General features: G+C 42.9%; 1 protein-coding gene across 1 annotated transcript; it reads left to right on the top strand.

Annotated features, from left to right (window-relative positions):
• Window positions 1–7,980: 7,980 nt before the first annotated feature.
• Window positions 7,981–14,393, top strand: IL17C (interleukin 17C). The gene is made up of 3 exons (XM_081201074.1): window positions 7,981–8,187; window positions 10,460–10,770; window positions 11,547–14,393. The coding sequence occupies exons 1-3, from the start codon at window positions 8,185–8,187 to the stop codon at window positions 11,794–11,796; spliced, it is 564 nt and encodes a 187-aa protein (XP_081057200.1). The 5' UTR covers window positions 7,981–8,184; the 3' UTR covers window positions 11,797–14,393.
• Window positions 14,394–20,495: the final 6,102 nt, after the last annotated feature.

Raw genomic sequence — 20,495 nt, forward strand, 5'->3', positions numbered from 1 at the left:
TCGGGTTACGTACTTAATTCGTTCTGGAGGTCCGTTCTTAACCTGAAACTGTTCTTAACCTGAAGCACCACTTTAGCTAATGGGGGCCTCCCATCGCTGCCGCGCCGCTGGAGCACGATTTCTGATCTCATCCTGAAGCAAAGTTCTTAACCCGAGGTACCATTTCTGGGTTAGCAGAGTCTGTAACCTGAAGCGTCTGTAACCCAAGGTTACTTTTCTCTGTACTTTTCTCTATGATAGTACAGTAGTTGCTGTTTCCTTATTAGCCCTTGCTTTATACTGGGGTTTTTTAAATTATCTATCGCTTTGAGCAGTTTATAGAAACAAACAAGAAGAGCAGAAGAATTTAAAAGCAAATTATAGTGACACACTTGTAGTTTGTTTTGACCCTCCTGATTGCACAGATAAATATACAAAATTATTATTATTACTACTATTATTATTACAGTATTCTTATAGACTTGTTACCTCCACTGTGGGGAGGCATGTTGCTGGGAATCACAAATGGGGGAGAGCGGATGTTGCGCTCAGGGCCTGCTTGTGGGCTTCCCCATGGGGCTTCTGGGTGGCCCTCTTTGGCCTGATCCAGGCCCAGCACGGCTCTCCCCGCGTTCTTAGTTGAGAGCGTTCCAAGCACTTCACACACATGGTATTGCTCACAACAGCCCTGCAAGGTAGGCCTGCGTTGTCATTCTCCATCTTGTAGACGCAGGAGAGCGGGTGCCGAGAGCGCGAGTATCTCCTCCAGGAAAGAGGTCACGAGGTTAAGCATATTTAGAACTGGGAGGCTCCGAATCTCTTCGGATGCGCGCCATCATTTGCAATCACGAGCCCTAGACGCCGCCTTCTTCCTCATGACTCGGGGCTGAACTGCGACGGAATGGAGCGGGGCCGGGCCACGTGGAGGGGCTTTCCCCTGAGCCGGCCTGGCGGGAGCATGTGACGCGCCCACTGGAGAGGCGAATGACACACCGAGGCCGAGGAACGACGCAGCCGGAGAGAGTGCGCCCAGCCTTGCGCAGCCGGTTTGCGAGGATCCCGTGAGCCAAGAGAGTTCAACCACCTGCTGCGGCTCCAGCCGAACTCTCACCTACTTTCGTCACCGCCCGAGCGCAGCATTAACCCCTTGCGCAGCGGCCTGGCCTGTCTCTGCAGGCTCTTCTCTGACGCCACACGACAACCTGATCCAGGAAACGGAGTGACGGCCGGCGAGCGGGCTCACCTGCGAACCGCAATGCGGGAGCCGCTTCAAGCAAGCGGCTGCGGAGGAAGTGGGGTGGGTGTGTTGCAGGAAGGAAGGAAGCAAGGAAGGGCCGTGGCTCAGTGCCTGTTTTGCATGAGGAAGGTCCCAGGGTCAATCCCAGGTGGCATCCTGGAAATGGCCCCAGCCTGAAACCCTGGAGAGACAGCAGTGAAGCATATAGAGCAGCGGTTCTCAACCTGTGGGTCCCCAGATGTTATTGGACTACAACTCCCATCATCCCTGAGCTTGGCCTTGCTAGCTAGGGGTGATGGGAGTTGTAGTCCAACAACATCTGGGGACCCACAGGTTGAGAACCGCTGGTATAGAGCAATGGTTGGGCTTGATATAAGGCGGCTTCCTGTGATGTCACTTTCCCCAAAGTTTGGTGCTCAAACCTCTACACCACACTGTCTCTGCCAAAGGACTCCGCCTAAGCGCCTTGCCCACATCCGCAGTGAGCAACAGACATAGCTCGCCAAGGCCGCCTCCGCACCATACAGTTAAATTGCTAGGATGCCACTTCAAGCAGGCATTGCTTGCTTCCCCCAAAGAATCCTGGGAAGTATAGTGTGTTAGGGGTGCTGAGTGTTGTTAGGCTGCCCTTCTCCCTCCTCTCACAGAACTACAATTCCCAGAGTTCCTTGGGAAGAGGGATTGACAGTTAAACCACTCTGGGAATTGTAGCTCTGTGAGGGGGAAAAGGGGTCTTTTAACTCTCAGCACCCTTAACATGCCACAATCCCCAGGATTCTTTGGCGGAAAGCCATGCCTGTTTAAAGTGGCATGATGCCACTTTAAATGTATTGTGAAAGTGGGTTCTTGGTCACGGCTTTCTCGCCTTATGGTGAGAAGCTCTGCCTTTCCATTAAGTTATAGCCGTCATTTCTAAATCTGCAGCTATACATACACTTTTATTTTTATCTTTGTTTCTGCTGCCTGCTTTATTTGTGACCGTTACCAATTTTACAATGCTGGTTGGTTAATTTTGTCTCACATTTCCATAGTTGACTGCAATTTTTAAGTTCTTTTTTTTCCACCTTGGGACTCTTGACTGAAGGGCAGATAACAAATCCCAATATCCCTCTCTTTTCCATCTGTACAATTGAAACGTTGGCAGCCCACATTGCAGAGTGGCTGCCTTGATAAACAAGATAAGCACTGAGAAACTGAGAACGTACTAGTGCCTCAGTTTAGAATGGAATACTATTTCAGTTTTCCTTTTCCACCCATTCTGAACCCCATCTGGTCACCACTAACTTTTGGGATAGAAAGATCAGATTTGGGGAAAATAGCATTAAAGTGACTAAATGGAAGCAGAATAGGAGCTTTTACAGACCGGGGGTGAGGTGAGGGAAATATACTCCTGATGGATTTAGCTCTTAACCTGTCTAGTTTTTTTACGATCATACATTTGGATCCGACTGGTCATGCTTTCAGATCCCAGACAAGAGAAAGAAGCGTACTGAGCCACATAAGCAAAGAGAATCTACAATGCCAGATGACTTATAATGTATTGCCGTTGAAACATTATTGATGTTTATAATGCCTATGAAGCTAGATAGAATGCACCCTTCTGAATAAGGAATTAGCCATGTCCCATGTCCAGCCTATATAACACTGAATTTATTCATGGCTGCCTTGTTATTGGATATGGTAACGTTTCAGAGTTAATGTGTTTTACTCAGGTGTTTTAAACCACATCAAACCACAATGGATGTCAAAAAGAAACAGATATTTACAACCTTTGGAGAAAAGGAAAGTGAGCTTCAAGCGAAATTACTAAAAAATAAATACATGTCATAGAATCATAGAATCATAGAATCATAGAGTTGGAAGAGTCCAACCCCCTGCCAAGCAGGAAACACCATCAGAGCACTCCTGACATATGGTTGTCAAGCCTCTGCTTAAAGACCTCCAAAGTAGGAGACTCCACCACACTCCTTGGCAGCAAATTCCACTGCCGAACAGCTCTTACTGTCAGGAAGTTCTTCCTAATGTTTAGGTGGAATCTTCTTTCTTGTAGTTTGGATCCATTGCTCCGTGTCCGCTTCTCTGGAGCAGCAGAAAACAACCTTTCTCCCTCCTCTATGTGACATCCTTTTATATATTTGAACATGGCTATCATATCACCCCTTAACCTCCTCTTCTCCAGGCTAAACATGCCCAGCTCCCTTAGCCGTTCCTCATAAGGCATCGTTTCCAGGCCTTTGACCATTTTGGTTGCCCTCCTCTGGACACGTTCCAGTTTGTCAGTGTCCTTCTTGAACTGTGGTGCCCAGAACTGGACACAGTACTCCAGGTGAGGTCTGACCAGAGCAGAATACAGTGGCACTATTACTTCCCTTGATCTAGATGCTATACTCCTATTGATGCAGCCCAGAATTGCATTGGCTTTTTTAGCTGCCGCGTCACACTGTTGGCTCATGTCAAGTTTGTGGTCAACCAAGACTCCTAGATCCTTTTCACATGTACTGCTCTCAAGCCAGGTGTCACCCATCTTGTATTTGTGCCTCTCATTTTTTTTGCCCAAGTGCAATATTTTACATTTCTCCCTGTTAAAATTCATCTTGTTTGTTTTGGCCCAGTTCTCTAATCTGTCAAGGTCGTTTTGAAGTGTGATCCTGTCCTCTGGGGTGTTAGCCACCCCTCCCAGTTTGGTGTCGTCTGCAAATTTGATCAGGATGCCCTTGAGTCCATCATCCAAGTCGTTGATAAAGATGTTGAATAAGACCGGGCCCTGTGTTTCTATTTCTGTATTATTATTTGTGTATTTAAAGTGTGTGATTGTGTGTGGGTCAGGTTTCACCTGCTACTGGAAAGTGGATCCCGGTTATCCTTTCTACCAGGATAAAAAAAATGGAGAACAAGTCTGTCAATGGGTATGGAACATCCACACTCAGAAGCAGTCTACCTCTGAATGCCAGCTACTGGAATGCAAACAATAGGGAGGGCTGTTGTCTTCCTGCCCTGCTTGCCAGCGTTGGGAATAGGACCCTGTACTAGGCAGGACTTTGCTCCAATCTAGCCTGGCCATTTTATATTTCTTTTGCTTATTTATTTCATTTATGTCCTGCCTTTCCTCTGAGGAGATCAGAATGGTGGATGTGGTTCTGCCTTCCCAAGTCTGACCTCACAATGCAGCCCCACGACATTGATTAGGCTGAAAGACAGTGCCCATCACCACAGTGGCTTTCATGTGTCCTTGCGGATGTGTTTGTTTTCCCACAACACAAGCCAACAATGGAATAAAATGTGAATAAATGAATGAGCTAACTGAGCAAATATGGACATATCAAACATCAATGAATGAACAAACCTGTTTTGCAAAAAAAAAAAGACACTCATATAGAAACTGAAAATGGGTTTGTTGGAAAAATACAAACTGTAACAAAACAAACCCTTTTCACCCAGAGGATGGAAAGTCTCACACAATTCCCTGGTTTGCGAATCCAACTTTTTTCACTTTCATATTTGCATTTCAGAGTTACAAAGAAGCATAAAGAACTGACCATCAGGATAAAATCTATGAGAAAGTGGAAGAAAATATTTTCCATGGGTGATCAATGTATTTATTAATTCTTTGCATTTTTATCACAAGTGTGATGTAGTGGTAAGAGTGTTGGATGAGAACTTGGGAGGCTAGGGTTCAAATCCAGTGTTCAAAACTCCCATTGTTCCAGGCGCATTTTGTGACAGGGAATTTCATTAGTGCAAGCAGTTTCTGAGCTCTGAGCGCAGTACTGTGCCTAAGATTTCAGATTAAAACTGTAGAGTTGAAGGAAAAGAGGACCTTTTTCTGCCTCCCCACTTCCAGCTTGTCTCTCAAGACTGGAGAAGAGGCCCCCCTTAAGAATATTAGGGGGGTGGGCAGGGGAAGGACTAGATTCTGTGAAAAATGAACGTAATAATTTAGCTGCAGTTCATTCTTTTTCAGCTTTGTATTCTCGTTATAAAAAAGCATGCTTAGACATTCTATTGTTGCGCCCATAGCCTAGGTTTAAGGTGCCATTTAGCTGCTAGCTTTCATATCTCATTTTCTAACACTGTTCAAATCCCTACTCAATCAGTCACTGTCTCTCAGCTTAGCCTACCTCACAGGGTTGTTGTGGGTATAAAAAGGGAGGAGGAAAACTGTGAACGCCACCTTGAGGTCCTTTGAGAAAAAAGGTGAGCAATAAATAATTTTTTTAAAAAAAAAAAGAAAGAAGGAGTAAATGTGTGATGAAGGCAGAGACATTATTTCAATCCTCCTATATTCCCGCTTAGAATATTCCACCTGGTTTTTTAAAAGGAAAAGTGATGTGTTGCCTTTCCTTCTGCAGGGATAAATATTGTGCAGTCATGATTGTGCTCGTGTTGGGATCAGGGTGGTTATACGCAATCCCTCTTTCAATACTGTCTTTGCCTTCAGGAGTTGGGGTCAGATATACTGCTTTGCTTCCAATCAGTGCATGTCCCATAACTTCCTGCTGAATTCCTACAACTTTAATACCGCAAATGTTCTGGTTTATTTTTTGTCCCACTTTTGCTGTTCTAGAGCCTCTCTGGACATCAATTATTGTTTGTGTCAAGAATATTTTGCAGAATACACACGTAATAAAACACCAGTCCAAAAGGGCCCACAAAGTAGGGTAAATATTTCAGTGACTATCATAAAAGTGATATTAAAGAACTAAGCATAACAGTGACTAACAGAACAGTGATTAGTGTTAAAGTGTTAAAGCAAGAGGATGTGTAGAATGCACACGCGCTCTCCACCTCTCCAACCCGTCCTCCAAATCCGGCAGGAAGAGAGAAAAGCACGCAAAAGCTTTTTTCAAAACACAAAACCAAACAGTAGTTTGCTGCCACCACCCCCTTATTTCCAGAACAGTCCCCAAAGAGTAACCCAAGGAGGGAGATTACTCTTCAGTCTTTACCAGACAACCCCACTCTATTTCACTTTACCGTGACACAGACAGAAATCCAACAGGCTCTGGTAGGTGACTAAGTAGATTAGGCACTGGTTCAGCTTCCCCGGCAGAAAGGCACAAAAGACAAAGGCAGGAAAAAAATCCTTTTTCCAAATTTATTAAAAAGAAAGGGTATTCAAAACATAAAAGTTGGCACATCTCTTACAGATCCCAAACAGAAAATAAAAACATGATTTAATATCGCTAACTATACTCTCAACAAGAACAGAAGCACAAGCATAATAGTTTCAAAGAAGTTCTCGGCTGAGGTGGTGTGCCAGGCCAGGTGGGCTGCGAATTGCAAGTTAGTTTCCTAAGGTTTTTTCCCCTTTGAACCCAGGTGGATTCAAAACTTAAAAGCCAATTGGTTCCTTAGATTAATTAGCAATTTGCCAATGGTTACATAGAGGGACAATAACTCAGGCTTGTTAGGAGACTCAACAGCTGAATCCTGTTTATCAAAAGGCCTTGAAGATTAAAGCATCCCCAGAACAAACCAGATTCTTTGAGTTGCAAATTAGCCAGAAAGCCCTCTCACTCTGAATCTGCGTCCCAAACAGGCAGGTGTCAAGAACCACAAATCAGCTAGAAACTCTTTTTCCTGTAGGAAGGAGATGACCAGTTCACACTCTTAAAGACAGAAAGTCTGAAATTAAAGAACTAGATGCACATTCCCAGGATTCTATAGCGTTTGGCTCTCCCATAATGCTCTTCTGCATGAGCCAAAGTTCTAACCTGCTAAGATTTCCCAATATCACTACAGGATGTTATGGGATTTGGACAACAGTAGGATGCCTCAAAGCTGTCACCATTTTCTGGGAAGGATTCAAGCAAAGAACTGAAAAATATCTACCCCTCACAGAGCTACAATTCCCAGCACCCTTCATAACCTACAGTTCCCATGATACTTTGGGCAGTGAGGTGATGTGCTTTAAGTGTATGGTGTGTACAAAGTCACCCCCTCTCCCAGTCAGGTATATATTTCTTTATTGAGCCAAGTTATGCTGGCTGCAGAGTATGCCAGCTTTAGAGTTTCACAGAACCCTTCAATGAATGGAATGAAAAAGCAGCCAAACTTCCACTGACCTCTCTCCTCCACTGATCTGTATGGCCCCCTCCTGCTCTCAGTCTCTGCACAATCTTCTGTGTTTTCGTTCCATATGACAGAGAGTTCTGTGGAACCCACCAGCTGGTGCATTCCCCAAAATATGCTGAGGTGCCCCCCCAACCCGGCAAAGAGAGAATATTATACCTGCTGCATAATTCAAAATAAAATGTAGCACTTGGGTGCCTGCATTTCTATTCCATTAAAGAATGGAACAAACAGAGTATCAAATTTCATAGTTTTGATACAGGATGCCTTCTCAATTAATGGAGCATGTGCTTCCCCATCTACAAAGGATGAAGACTAGAAAGATCAGTCAACAATGTTTGTTGTGTACAGAAGATCATTGATTGCGTACATGCCCTTTCCCTGTCCCACGTCATCCAAGGATGCCCCCCTCCTTACAAATCCTATCAAACAACTGTTTAGATATTTACAGTAAAATCTATTATTAGTAATAGACCATTAGCAGGGGCTAGAAGAAGAAAAAAAGACTAGGTTAGCCTGACTACTCAGCTCCCCGCCCACTGTCGTTAAATAAGTAATCATAGTATAACAGAACTATTTCACGAATGCCAGAGGATTGCAGAATAAAGAAACCCTGCTAGGTAAGGGAGGAGGAAGTGAGTAGACTCAACTATTTCCCTAAAGGGAGGAGGGAGGAGGGAGAGCCTTGGAGTTTCCAGGTGTGTAAGTAACATCCCTGTTCCCCAGCATATAAATGGGAGACAGGTGTCAAGCTAGAGTCAGTTTACCTGTCCCTTGCAACTGACAATCACCCTCCAAGGGAAGCTAAGCCCAAGAGGCAGAGAAAGAGGAGCTCGTGGACAATCCACCTTAAGCATCATCAGCACCTGCTCACTGCCTCTTTCGAATCAGCCGAGATGGTAAGGATGCCACCTCTGCCACCTCCAGGTGCCCGAGGGAAATGCTCAGGGACTCTCTTACAGTTCCCACTCTGCTGGAGGAGGGCAAGGGAGAAGAAGCAGCCTTTCAGAAAGGAAATGGGATGGGTTGGCTTCAGCGTTAGTCTGGACCTATTTTTCTTTCTTATCTGTTGTGATTTGCTAAAGTGCTTTTATGACTTGTGTGTGGACAGGGCTGGTGGTCAAACTGCTATCTGAAGAACATTATTATTTTGTACTCAATCAAGTACATGAACGATATCTGTTTTAAAGCTGTGATTCTAAGCACCCTCGCGGCATGTTCCTGTATCTCGATAGAATGTGTATGTTCCGTTCAAACTGAGATTTACTCACAAGAAAGTGTTGTCTTAAAATCAAAGGACTGTAACATTTAAGCATATGCTGTATGGATTCATTTGTGGCTTATTTCAATATGATAAAGTCTAGTGTGTTGGTAAATGGTCACAAAGTAAATAACCTTGGACCTAAAAATGTGGATAAGTAAGGTTAACTTCCTCTGAGTAAACACACATAGAACATACTCATTCTCCCTTAGCGTGGGACAGTAGAAGAGACATCTGAAAAAATAGGAAGGGGGGAGAGAAAGAGAAAGACGGGTGGAAGATCTTGAGGAGAGACTGAAGGGGGAAATCCTGTACATGTCTATTCTGAAGTAAGACCTGCTGAGTTCAATGGGACTTACTCCCAGTGAAGTGTGTATGGGGTTGTAGGATGATAAAATGAAGTGCAGTGAATTCTATGTGTGGTAGCCAATACCGCAGAAGACAGAATCAGGAGTCAAGATAACCTTAACAGATTGGAGAACTGGGCCAAAACAAACAAAATGAATTTCAGTAGGGACAAATGTAGGAAGAACTAGCTGCACAAATATAAAATGGGGGACACCTGGACGAAAAGGATCTAGAGGTCTTAGTAGACCACAGGCTTAACATGAGTCAACAGTGTGATGCAGCAGCAAAAAGAAAGAGCTATTGCTATTGTAAGCTGCATTAGCAAAAGTATAGTGTCCCGATCAAGGGAAATAATAGTCCTGCTCTATTCTGCCTTATTCAGACCTGGAGTACTACTTCCAGTTTAAGAAAAATATTGACAAGCTGGAATGCGTGCCCAGGAGGGTGACCAAGATGATAAAGAAACCAAACATTATGAGGAATGGTTGATGAAATTGGGTATGTTTAGCCAGCTAAAGAGGAGACTGAGAGGAGATAGCCATCTTCAAATAAAGGGCTGTCACACAGAGGAGGGAGCAAGCTTGCTTTCTCCTGCTCCGAAGGCTAGGACCCAAACAAATAGATTCAAGTGACAAGAAAGGAGATTCCGACTCAACATCAAGAAGAACATTCTGACAGTAAGAGCTGTTTGACAGTGAAACAGACTCTCAGGAGAGGTGGTGGGCTCTCCTTGCTTGGAAGTTTTTGAGCAGAGGTTGGATGGCCATCTGCCATGTGTAACCTAGTTGAGATTTCTGCATTGCAGGGGGTTGGACTAGATGACCTTCGGCATCCCTTCCAGCTCTTCAATTCCATGATCTATGTGTGTTTACTTAGAGGAAGTTAAGCCTTAAGGTGCTCACTCCAGGAAAGTGTGCTTAGAATTGCAGCCTTAGGTTACTATTTTTTTCTGAACACAGAAAGAAAGTATCTCACAGGCCCAACAGAACATCACACCAAGAAGATAAAGAAGTGTCACATTTGGCTAAAGACATGATTTTAAACATATACATACATATAGCATCACCTGTGCCCATGGTGTTCTGCGGAATATAAAGAAATGGGTCCTTGCCCCAACTAGCTTACAATCTAAAAATTCTACACAAGGGGGGAAACAGAAAAATACTCAAGAGGAAGAATATCTGAAAACTTCAGTTCTCTCTCTGGGCTGGGACATAGGAATATAGGGAGTAGCCTTGTACCGAGTGAGACCCTTGCTCATCTAGCTTGGTATTGTCTACACTGACTGGCAGCAGCTCCCCAGGGCTTCAGACAGGGAGTCTCTCCCAGCCCTACCTGGGATGCTGGGGATTGATGCTTTCTGTGTACAAGGCAGATGCCCTACCATGGAGCTACAGCTCTCTCCCTTCTATTTTAAGTGTACTGTAAGAAAGAAGTTCAAAACTAGTTGAACTAAGGATGTCTCCTAATTAATCCTAGCATGGATGAACAATGTTTTCTCTCCAACCACCATCTTCAATCCCTCTAGTATAGTTATATGCATCTCTTTCTTCCCCTTCCAGCGGTCCCTTTTGCTTGCACTGATTCTCCTTGCCTGGGCAGAGGCCAAGCGACTGGGTGGCCACCACCGACACCACCAGAACTGCTTTGCCGCAGAGGATGTGCAGGAAGGGTACGTGCCCACGCTGTTCCGGAGCAGGGCCACACGGTGGGAACGCCAAGCTCCCGTTCAGCTGGTGCCCTACGTGGAGGGTGAAGAGGCCAGTCCACGGAGGCAGCGGAGGCACCACGAGACCACCTGCCCCGATCTGAAGGTCCAGGGCACTCTGAACAGAGAAATCCACGAGCGCTCCATCTCACCATGGACATACCGGTAAGGGCACAAGACATAAAAAGCAAGGGTGAGCATCTCAAGTGGACAGGTGCAGAGGCAGTTTTAGGGTAGCATGACCAGTGCGGCTGCACTGGGCACCACACTGCTGTAGAAAGGAGCGCAAGGTTCAGGGGGGGGGTCCCAGATTTTAGTGTCACACAGGGCGCTGCTGAAATTTGAGAGCCCAAAATCTGCCACTGACAGATGTGAGTGTCCTAAGCACCACAACCAAACGGTAGTCCCCCAGCCCACATGGCAACTCTTCGACTCTTGCTAGGGTCTGTTCCCAAACACCCCTAATAAGGTGCATCCTATCATTTTAATTTTATAAAGATCTTTATATACCCCTATTTGTGTGTTTTTAAAAAAAATCAGAGCAGTTTACAACAATTATATGTAAGATTTTACAATAAAAATATGAAATGTTATAATGATAAAATCTGAAATCAGCCAACTGTTAGAGAGATATATATTCTGATTGCCAGAATAAGCCTGACAGAATAGAAATATATTCAGCAGGTGTTTAAAAGTTGAAACAGAAGGTGCATCAAGTTTATACAAGCGAGCCAGAGCTGTAGGAGAAGTCTTAGAGGAAGGAGAAGTCTTAGCAAAAGCGGCTTGTCATGCAAGGAAAAGAATTTGCAACAAACTATAATTTCCATAATTCCTTGAGGGTGGGAAGATAGAAGTCATGACAGTTAGACAGCTATTAAGGCTATTGTTGTGGTTTTGAGTTCGCCTAGCTCACTCTTCTTTCTCCATTCTTTTTAAACCAGTATTGATGAAGATGAGGACCGCTATCCACGCAAACTGTCCATTGCAGAGTGTCTCTGCAAAGGATGCATTGATGTCAAGACAGGACAAGAGGTGACCTCGCTCAACTCTGTGCCGGTGTTCCAGAACATGATGGTGCTGCGACGCAAGCCGTGCCAACACAACGACGAGGCCGCTGGCTTTACCTTTGAGGTGAAGTACATCGATGTGCCCGTGGCCTGTGCCTGCGTCCTCCCCCGATACAGCAGCTGAGCGGGTGACAGTCTGCGCAACCAATGCTCCTATGGAGCAGTTTCATATGCAGCATGGTCCAAATCTAAATCTGTTTTTCTGAATGCAGCAGCATCACATGTCCCAGTCATTGTGTTTGTTTTAAAGCACTTGTTCATTTCAACTCTAAGGATTATTGTGGTTCTGCCCCTTTGGGAGGAAGGGCGGGGTATCAATGTAATGATGATAACAAAATTGCTGCCCAACAGCTCTGAGTCATCCCTGGAGGTCAGGAAGGGATTTTAATCAGGTTCCCTATCCCTACTCGCCCTCATAGCCTAGAGCCCCTGGTCCCACCCATCAGATGACAGTCTTGGGACATGTCAGCACTTTTTCACCAGGAGGGAGCAATGGAGAAACTGCAGTCCTAAGAGCAAAAAACAAACAAACAAAAAACCTTTGGCACCTTAAAGATTTTTCTTTTTAAAATGGCAGTAGCTTCCATGGGCCACAGTGCACTTCTAATGCCACAAGACTCTTGCATTGCTTTTGCTGTAGCAAACTAACATTGGCTACCCTTTTGCATCCTAAGAATAAGGGGAAAGGCTGTAGCTCAGTGATAGAGGTGCTTAAGGCAACAATATCTTTTGAAGTCCTCCTTACTCTCTACCTGTCAGGCAGAATGCGCTGGTGGCTGGTGCCAGTTGAGGCTGGTGAGGCAGCAGGCAGGGAAACCGACAGAAGGTGGTGCCAATGACAGGCAGAGCCACTTTCTGATTGATTGCAAGTAAGTAGGCAGGCAGCGCCCTATTCACCCAAATGGACCAGCAAAACGTGCATTGATGGAAGGGACTGATCCTGGTAGCTCCTCCCCATATGATTGTTTTTGACCTATTTATTTATTCATGTTTGTATTTATATTATTTATGTTTGAAGTTATCAAGTGCTTGTTCTGGTTATTTATTGATTTTGTTCCCTAGTAGCTCTCCATGCCTTTGCCGAGAATTTACTGAGTCCATATCTGTGATCTCTTGCTGCTGGTGCTGTCTTGAAATGTGTCCCCCACTCCCTAGAAAATCTTTTTTCCCTTTTGAATAGAAGCTTACATTTTCCTGCTTCGTTCTCAGGGCATTTTAGAACTTTTTCTGGGCGTGGGACTTTGAGCTTACCTTATCCATCTGAGGTGGCTGAGGCCACTACATATTTACTTTCTTACTTACTGGTAAAACGTTTCCTCAGCGCTCCTCGGCACCCACCAGCTGCCCACACTTTCTGATCTGAGAAAGCCCCATGGGAGGAGCTACCTCATGAGGTCTTCTCCTGAGCTTTGACTGACAGGTTGGCAGCTGAGGTGGCTGCAGAGTGCAGACCATTCCTGAGGTAATTTGTGGAATGAAAGAAAGGAAACTCCCCCTCAGCCACCTCAAAGATTAAGGCAAATGCTTCAAAAACCCAGCACAGGCTGTCAGAATTTCACTGAGCCTTTCTGTCCTCCTTGATAAAACCTCAACTGTGATATCTTTTTTTTCATTAGTTGAGACATTTTTCAGGACAGCACCAACCCCCAGCACAGCAGGGACAATCTTGGCAAAAGTGTGCCAGCAAACAGCCTGACCAAATATGCCAAACTGCAGCAGGGATCCCATGGCTTGGCTGTCTGTTGCAGCTGATCAGCACAGCCAACCCTGTGGCCTGGTGCGATTGTCAGCTTCAGCTAGGTGCTGGTGTGCAGCATGCTGACCTGCCAATCTCATCATAACAGAAATGGTCGCAATGTCTTCTTGTGGCAGAAATGGGCCTTGCAGGTGGAAGACCCAGCTCAACCCTGTCTTACAGCTGTCTAATTCCAGAGTGCCGAGCATCATACTAAAAAGAGAAGTGGTGCTTGACATTGCTGCGCCAGGCATTGGCTGGCTTAGTGCAACTGTGTGACATGCCCAGGACTCAAGTCTTTGAGGAACCTTGCTGCGTTCCTTAGCTGGAAGGCGCTGGGTGAAGAGTTTGCTTGGGAGGAAACTCTCAGTAGCTCTGCATTCCTTACTAGTTCAGGAAACCTGCAACAGATCATCAGGGTGAGATGCTTTAGCTGTTGCTACCAAAGTTATTTGGCTTCTCCAGTAAGACCTGTGTGTGCTTAAATATTAAAAATCAATAAATTTCACCATTGCTCTCCCAGGGGTAGCAACCCCTACGCTCCCTTCCCCAAAGTGCTGCTCTCAGAGATGATGGGAGGCACTGCCTATACATTTCTAACCTTGTGCCAGCAGCCCGTGACTTTTCTCTCTGACAATTGCTGGATGTCACCTCCCACACCAGGTTTCAACATTGCACGGTCTGGCTGTGGGTGTGTGGAACAACAAGTGATGCATACTGTGTGGTTTTGATTCGTTTTTGCTTTTCCAGCCATGGATTGGAACTCTTATTTATTGAATTGCTTCAGGGAGTTCCAATCAATTAATTTATTTTTGGTCTCAATATCTAATGGATAGGTGCTCTTATTTATTTGATGTCTTGTGGTGCTTTTAATTGATATGTTTTTATCTCTAAATATCTAATTATATGTCTAAATTATTAAGTTATTTATGCAAATGTATTTATTGTGACACTAAACAAACAAACAACCCCTGATAGGAGGAGGCATCACCCAGACTGGGATGCAGAGGCTTCCTCCAGTGTGAAATTGTTTAATAAATTGCATTAAAATAAAATGTTATTTCTCTATGAAAGTATTTGGGACTCTTGGCTGTTTTGTTTACAGTGCAGGTCTCTTCTGAGAGATCTGCAGGTCACTACACCCGTCACTGGCCTTGCTTGGCATGTGTTGTCCTGCCCACTTTTGCCATTGGCGTGTGACCCCCCAGAAAGTCACCCAGAAGGACCTTGGAGTGAAAAAGGTCCCCTGCCCCCTGAGCAACACAATCCAGAACACAAGCCATGCTGAGCAAATGGCTTCATACGACCAGGATGTATGTGTGAACCAAGGGGCCTGCTGTAGTGAAAAGCACAATTTTCATAGGGTCATAGGGAATCAGAAACATAAGGAAAGTTCAGAAATAAAACAAAAGGTTCTTCCTCCTCCACCACCCAGCAGTGGTCAGTCAGGTGTCTCCACACAGTCCCAAGGCAGAGCTTGAAGGCAAGATCCCTCGCCCACTGTTGCTCAACCAGATTGTGGCACTACAAGGTAGACTGCCTATGAAACTGCAAGCTCCACTCGAAGCTGAAGGTTAGAAGATTCAGGGCAGGCAAAAGAAAGGTCAGCTTCAAGCGATACATAGATAAACCGTGTCATTTGCCCCCACAAGAAGCAGTGATGGCCACCAACTTGGATGACTTAAAAAAAAGGATTGGGTGAATAAATTGAGCACAAGGCTATCAATGGTGGCAATGTTCCACCTTCATTCTCAGAGGCAGAAGTGCTTCTGAATACCAGTTGCTGGGAATTGCAAGTGGGGCAATTGCTGTAGTTTGTGGGCTTTCAATAGCCAGCTGGTTGGCCACTCTGAAAACAGGAGGCTGGACCAGACAGGCCTTTGGACTGATCCAACACAGCTCTTTTATGTTCTCTTTTTTCTTTTTTTAAAAAAATAGTATTTATTAAAGTTTTAAGTTTACAAAAAGACAAAAGAAAAAACACCAAATTGAACAATAACAAAACCAACACATCACAATAAAAAATAAAAAATAGAGACAATTAAAAACAAAAGAAAAAAGAGGAAAAAACAAATCGAACCTTCCCATAGCTTATCTTTCATTTGCTTGTTTCCCTGACCTCCTCACATCTCCCTTTTTTGTATTCTAAGTCAATTATCCATTTCAGCAAATCCTTTCCCTCTCTTCAAAATTTTTATCCTGAAAATTTATCTTGATCTTGATATAAGTTTACTTTCCCTCTTTTCACCAATTAACAGTCTATTTTTCTTAACTTTGATACATTTTTGCTAAAATCACCTAGATTCATTCCAACATCCTTCTAACATTCATTAATTTTACAATGTTTCTGTAAATAGTCTTTAAATTTCTTCCAATCTTCCTCCACCGACTCTTCTCCCTGGTCTCGGATTCTGCCAGTCATTTCCGCCAGTTCCATATAGTCTATCACCTTCATCTGCCATTCTTCCAGAGTGGGTAGATCTTGTGTCTTCCAATACTTTGCAATAAGTATTCTTGCTGCTGTTGTGGCGTACATAAAGAAAGTTCTGTCCTTCTTTGGCACCAATTGGCCGACCATGCCCAGGAGAAAGGCCTCTGGTTTCTTCAGAAAGGTATATTTAAATACCTTTTTCATTTTGTTGTAGATCATCTCCCAGAAAGCCTTAATCCTTGGGCATGTCCACCAAAGGTGAAAGAATGTACCTTCCATCTCTTTACATTTCCAGCATTTATTATTGGGCAAGTGATAAATTTTCGCAAGCTTGACTGGTGTCATGTACCACCTGTATATCATTTTCATTATATTCTCTCTTAACGCATTACATGCCGTGAACTTCATACCTGTGGTCCATAACTGTTCCCAGTCAGCCATCATAATGTTATGTCCGACATCTTGTGCCCATTTAATCATAACAGATTTTACCATTTCATCCTGAGTATTCCATTTCAACAGCAAATTATACATTCTTGACAAATTCTTAGTTTTGGAATCTAACAGTTCTGTTTCCAATTTTGATTTTTCCACCTGGCAGCCAATTTTTTTATCCAAATTATATGCCTCCATTATCTGATAATAATGAAGCCAATCTCGCACTCTATTTTTTAATTTTTCAAAACTCTGCAGTTTTAACCTGTCTCCCTCTTGTTCCAAAATTTCCCAATATTTCGGCCATTTAGCCTCCATATTGAGCTTTTTCTGAGCCTTCGCTTCCATTGGTGACAACCACCTTGGGGTTTTATTCTCAAGCAAATCCTTATATCTTATCCAAACATTAAACAGTGCTTTTCTGACAATATGGTTTTTAAACGCTTTATGTGCTTTGACCTTATCATACCACAGATATGCATGCCACCCAAAGACATTATTAAAGCCTTCTAAGTCCAACACATCAGTGTTCTCAAGAAGCATCCATTCTCTCAGCCAGCAAAAAGCGGCTGATTCATAATAAAGTTTTAAGTCTGGCAGGGCAAATCCACCTCTTTCCTTAGCATCAGTTAATATCTTAAATTTTATTCGAGGTTTCTTGCCCTGCCAGACAAATCTAGAGATATCTCTCTGCCACTTCTTGAAACACTCCATTTTATCCAATATTTGCAATGTTTGAAACAAAAACAACATCCTTGGCAATACATTCATCTTTATCACAGCAATTCGGCCTAGCAATGATAACTTCAGATTTGACCATATTTCTAGATCCTTTTTCACTTCCGTCCAACATTTTTCATAGTTATCCTTAAACAGATTCACATTCTTAGCAGTCATGTTAACCCCTAGGTATTTCACTTTCTTAACCAATGTTAATCCTGTCTCCTTCTGAAACCTTTCTCTCTCCGTCACTGTTAAATTTTTCTCTAAAACTTTAGTTTTAATCTTATTCAACTTAAATCCCGCTATTTGTCCAAATTCTTGGATCAGTTCCAGTACTCTTTTGGTACTAGATTCTGGCTCCTGTAATGTCAATACCAGATCATCAGCAAATGCTTTCAGTTTGTACTGTTTAGCTCCAACTTGTATACCTTTAACTGTTTGGTCCCTCCTAATCATGTTTAAAAGAACTTCCAGGACCGATATAAAAAGCAATGGAGAGATTGGGCAACCTTGTCATGTTCCTTTCTCTATCTTAAATTCTTCCGTCACTACATTGTTCACAATTAATTTAGCCTTTTGTTCTGAATAAATTGCACCTATACCATTTTCAAAACCTTGACCAACCCCCATCCCCTGTAGATTTTTCTTCATAAAACTCCAAGAAATATTGTCAAAGGCTTTCTCCACGTCCACAAAAATCAAAACTGCTTTAGTATTAATATTCACTTGTAACTTTTCTATAATGTTAATTATATTCCTCGTGTTGTCAGACAAGTGTCTGCCCGGGAGAAAACCGGCTTGGTCTTTATGGATTTCTTCTACTAGTACCTTTTTTAATCTTTTAGCCAAAATATCTGCAAAAATGTTGTAATCCACATTAAGCAAAGATATGGGGCGGTAGTTCTTAAGCTGTGTCTTCTCAGACTCTACTTTCGGTATAAGCGTAATGTAAGCTTCCTTCCACGACTCTGGCGCCTTTTCCCCTTCCAATATTCCATTACAATCTTCTTTTAATGGCTGTATTATCCATTCTTTCAGGGATCTATAGTATCTTGAAGTTAGTCCATCCGGACCTGGAGATTTACCCAATTGCATATTCTGGATGGCCCCTTCTATCTCTTGCTCCGTTATTTTATAGTTCAACATTAGCTTATTTTCTTCAGAGATTTTTTGTAATCTATTTGTTTTCAGAAAACAATCAATGTCCATTTGTTTATGAGTTTCCTGTGTATATAGTTGTTTAAAATACCTCTGAAAACACTTTCTAATCTCCATTGGATTCTGTATATTTTTCCCTTCTACTTCCAAATTTGTGATGGTGTTAAGTTTTTGTCTTTTTTTCATTTGCCAAGCCAGCAGTTTTCCACATTTGTTTGCCGATTCAAATGTCTTTTGTCTCATCTGTTTAATTTTCCATTCTATTTCCTGGTTCATCATTTTCATATATTGTACTTGGTATAACTTTATCTCTTTCAAAATCTCCTGCGACTTTGGTTTCACTCTCAGTTTCTTCTCTCCTTCCTTTATTTTCTCCAATATTTTATCTTTTTTCTCATTTTGGACTCTTTTTTGAATCGCATTCTGTTGTATCAGAAACCCTCTCATAACCACTTTGCTTGCGTCCCAAATTACTCTTTTTTCTACAGTGGTATTCATATTTATCTCAAAATAGTCTCTCATAGTTTTTTGGGCCTTCTTAGTCACTTCTTCGTTCCTAAACAATATGTCATTCATCCTCCATCTGAAGGAACCAGTTGTTGTTAGTTTCCATTCCATCTTTACAGCATTATGGTCGGAGCAGGTTTTCGGGCATATTTCCACCTTTCTAGTTTTTGGAGCCAGTCCTTTAGTTACCCAAATTTGGTCAATTCTTGTCCATGTCATTTTGGCCTCGGAGAAGAAGGAACCCTCTTCCCAAAGGGTTTTTAATTCTCCAAATGTCAACTAAGTCCATATTGTCAGTCATATCAAAGAAAGTCTTTGGCAATCTGCCATCCTTAGTAACTACCTGTCTCTGTGCTTTATCCATATTTGTAGACACTACACCATTCATATCCCCCATCAAGATCATATTATAATCCATATAGTCCATCATGTAGCTTCTTAAAGAATTCCGATTTTCCCTCGTTTGGTGCATAAATACCTAATATCAAAAGCTTCTCTCCTTGCGATTGGATTTCAATTGCTACAAATCTTCCTTGATCATCTTTAAAAAGAAATTTCGGTGATAGGCTCTCCTTTGCATAAAGTACTACTCCTCTTTTTTTAACTTTGTCTGATGAAATAAATTCTTGTCCCAATCTTTTATTTACCAGTAATTTCCTATGTAGCCTTATCACATGTGTTTCTTGTAAGCAAATCAAGTCCAATTGTTCCTTTTTTAATACATGAAAGACTCTTCGTCTCTTCTCGGGGGAATTCATCCCATTAATATTCCAGCTTAATATTTGCAGTGCCATAATGTAATTACTTTAAGTCACCTCCAACTGCGCCCAGTACTTCTTCTTGTTCTGACGGTGGTGCTGGCGCTGGGAAGTCCAATCCAAAATTTAACTTTGCTAAGTCCAGTATAGGTGATCTTTTGTCCAGTACTCCTTGCTCTAGTACTCTGTCTGGTGATCTTCTGTCCAGTACTCCTGGTTCTTTTCCAAGTCCCTTCTGTAGATCCTCTTCATGGGTACTCAAAAATTTGTCTTTATCTTCAACTGATCTTATTTTTATTTTTCTTCCTTTAACACTGAAGGATAGGCCTTGAGGAAATTCCCACCTAAAGATGATACTGTTCCTTCTCAGCAGAGCAACCAAATCTCCGTAATTGGCCCTAAGGTCCAAAAGATATTTCGGGATATCTTTAAATATTTCCACTCTTGACTGCAATATTCCCAAAGGCTTCTGGAAATGCCAGCCCAAAATTTTCTCTCTCTCCTCTTTGGATCGGAGGGTAATCAAACAGTCTCTTACTCTATTCTTCTTCCCTCCTCTTCCAAGCCTGAAGGCACTCACGATTTTCACTCCTTCTTGTTCCAAGTCCAACTTCCAAAACTCTGCAAATTCCTGCGTAAGAAATTCTATCAAAGTATTTTTCTCCAATTCAGGTACACCTCTAATCCTCAAGTTTGTCTGTTTTTCCTTAAGCTCAACCATAGAAAGAATCAGCCTGTGATCCTCAACCTGTCTCTGAATATCTGGAACTCTCTTTGTTTCCAGTTGTGTTACTTTGGCTTCCACAACTTCCACTTTTCCCTTTGCTTCCTCTGCAATTTGACGGGTCGAGGCAGACTCCTGTATCAATTTCTGTATTGCTTCTATATTAATATTCACCTTTTGTCCCAGACTATTTATACTTTCTGTATTAATGTCAATTTTGGCATTTGCGGCATCCACCTTCGCATTAGATGCATCAACTTTTATGTTTGTCTCATCTACTTTCCTGCTGAGTTTTTCCAAATATTCATTTATTTTACCCAGCACCGCCGCTAAAGCCTCTTCTGATGACATT

The sequence above is a fragment of the Podarcis bocagei genome (genome assembly GCF_964188305.1).
Source record: "Podarcis bocagei genome assembly, chromosome: 7".
NCBI classification, from domain to species: Eukaryota; Metazoa; Chordata; class Lepidosauria; order Squamata; family Lacertidae; genus Podarcis; species Podarcis bocagei.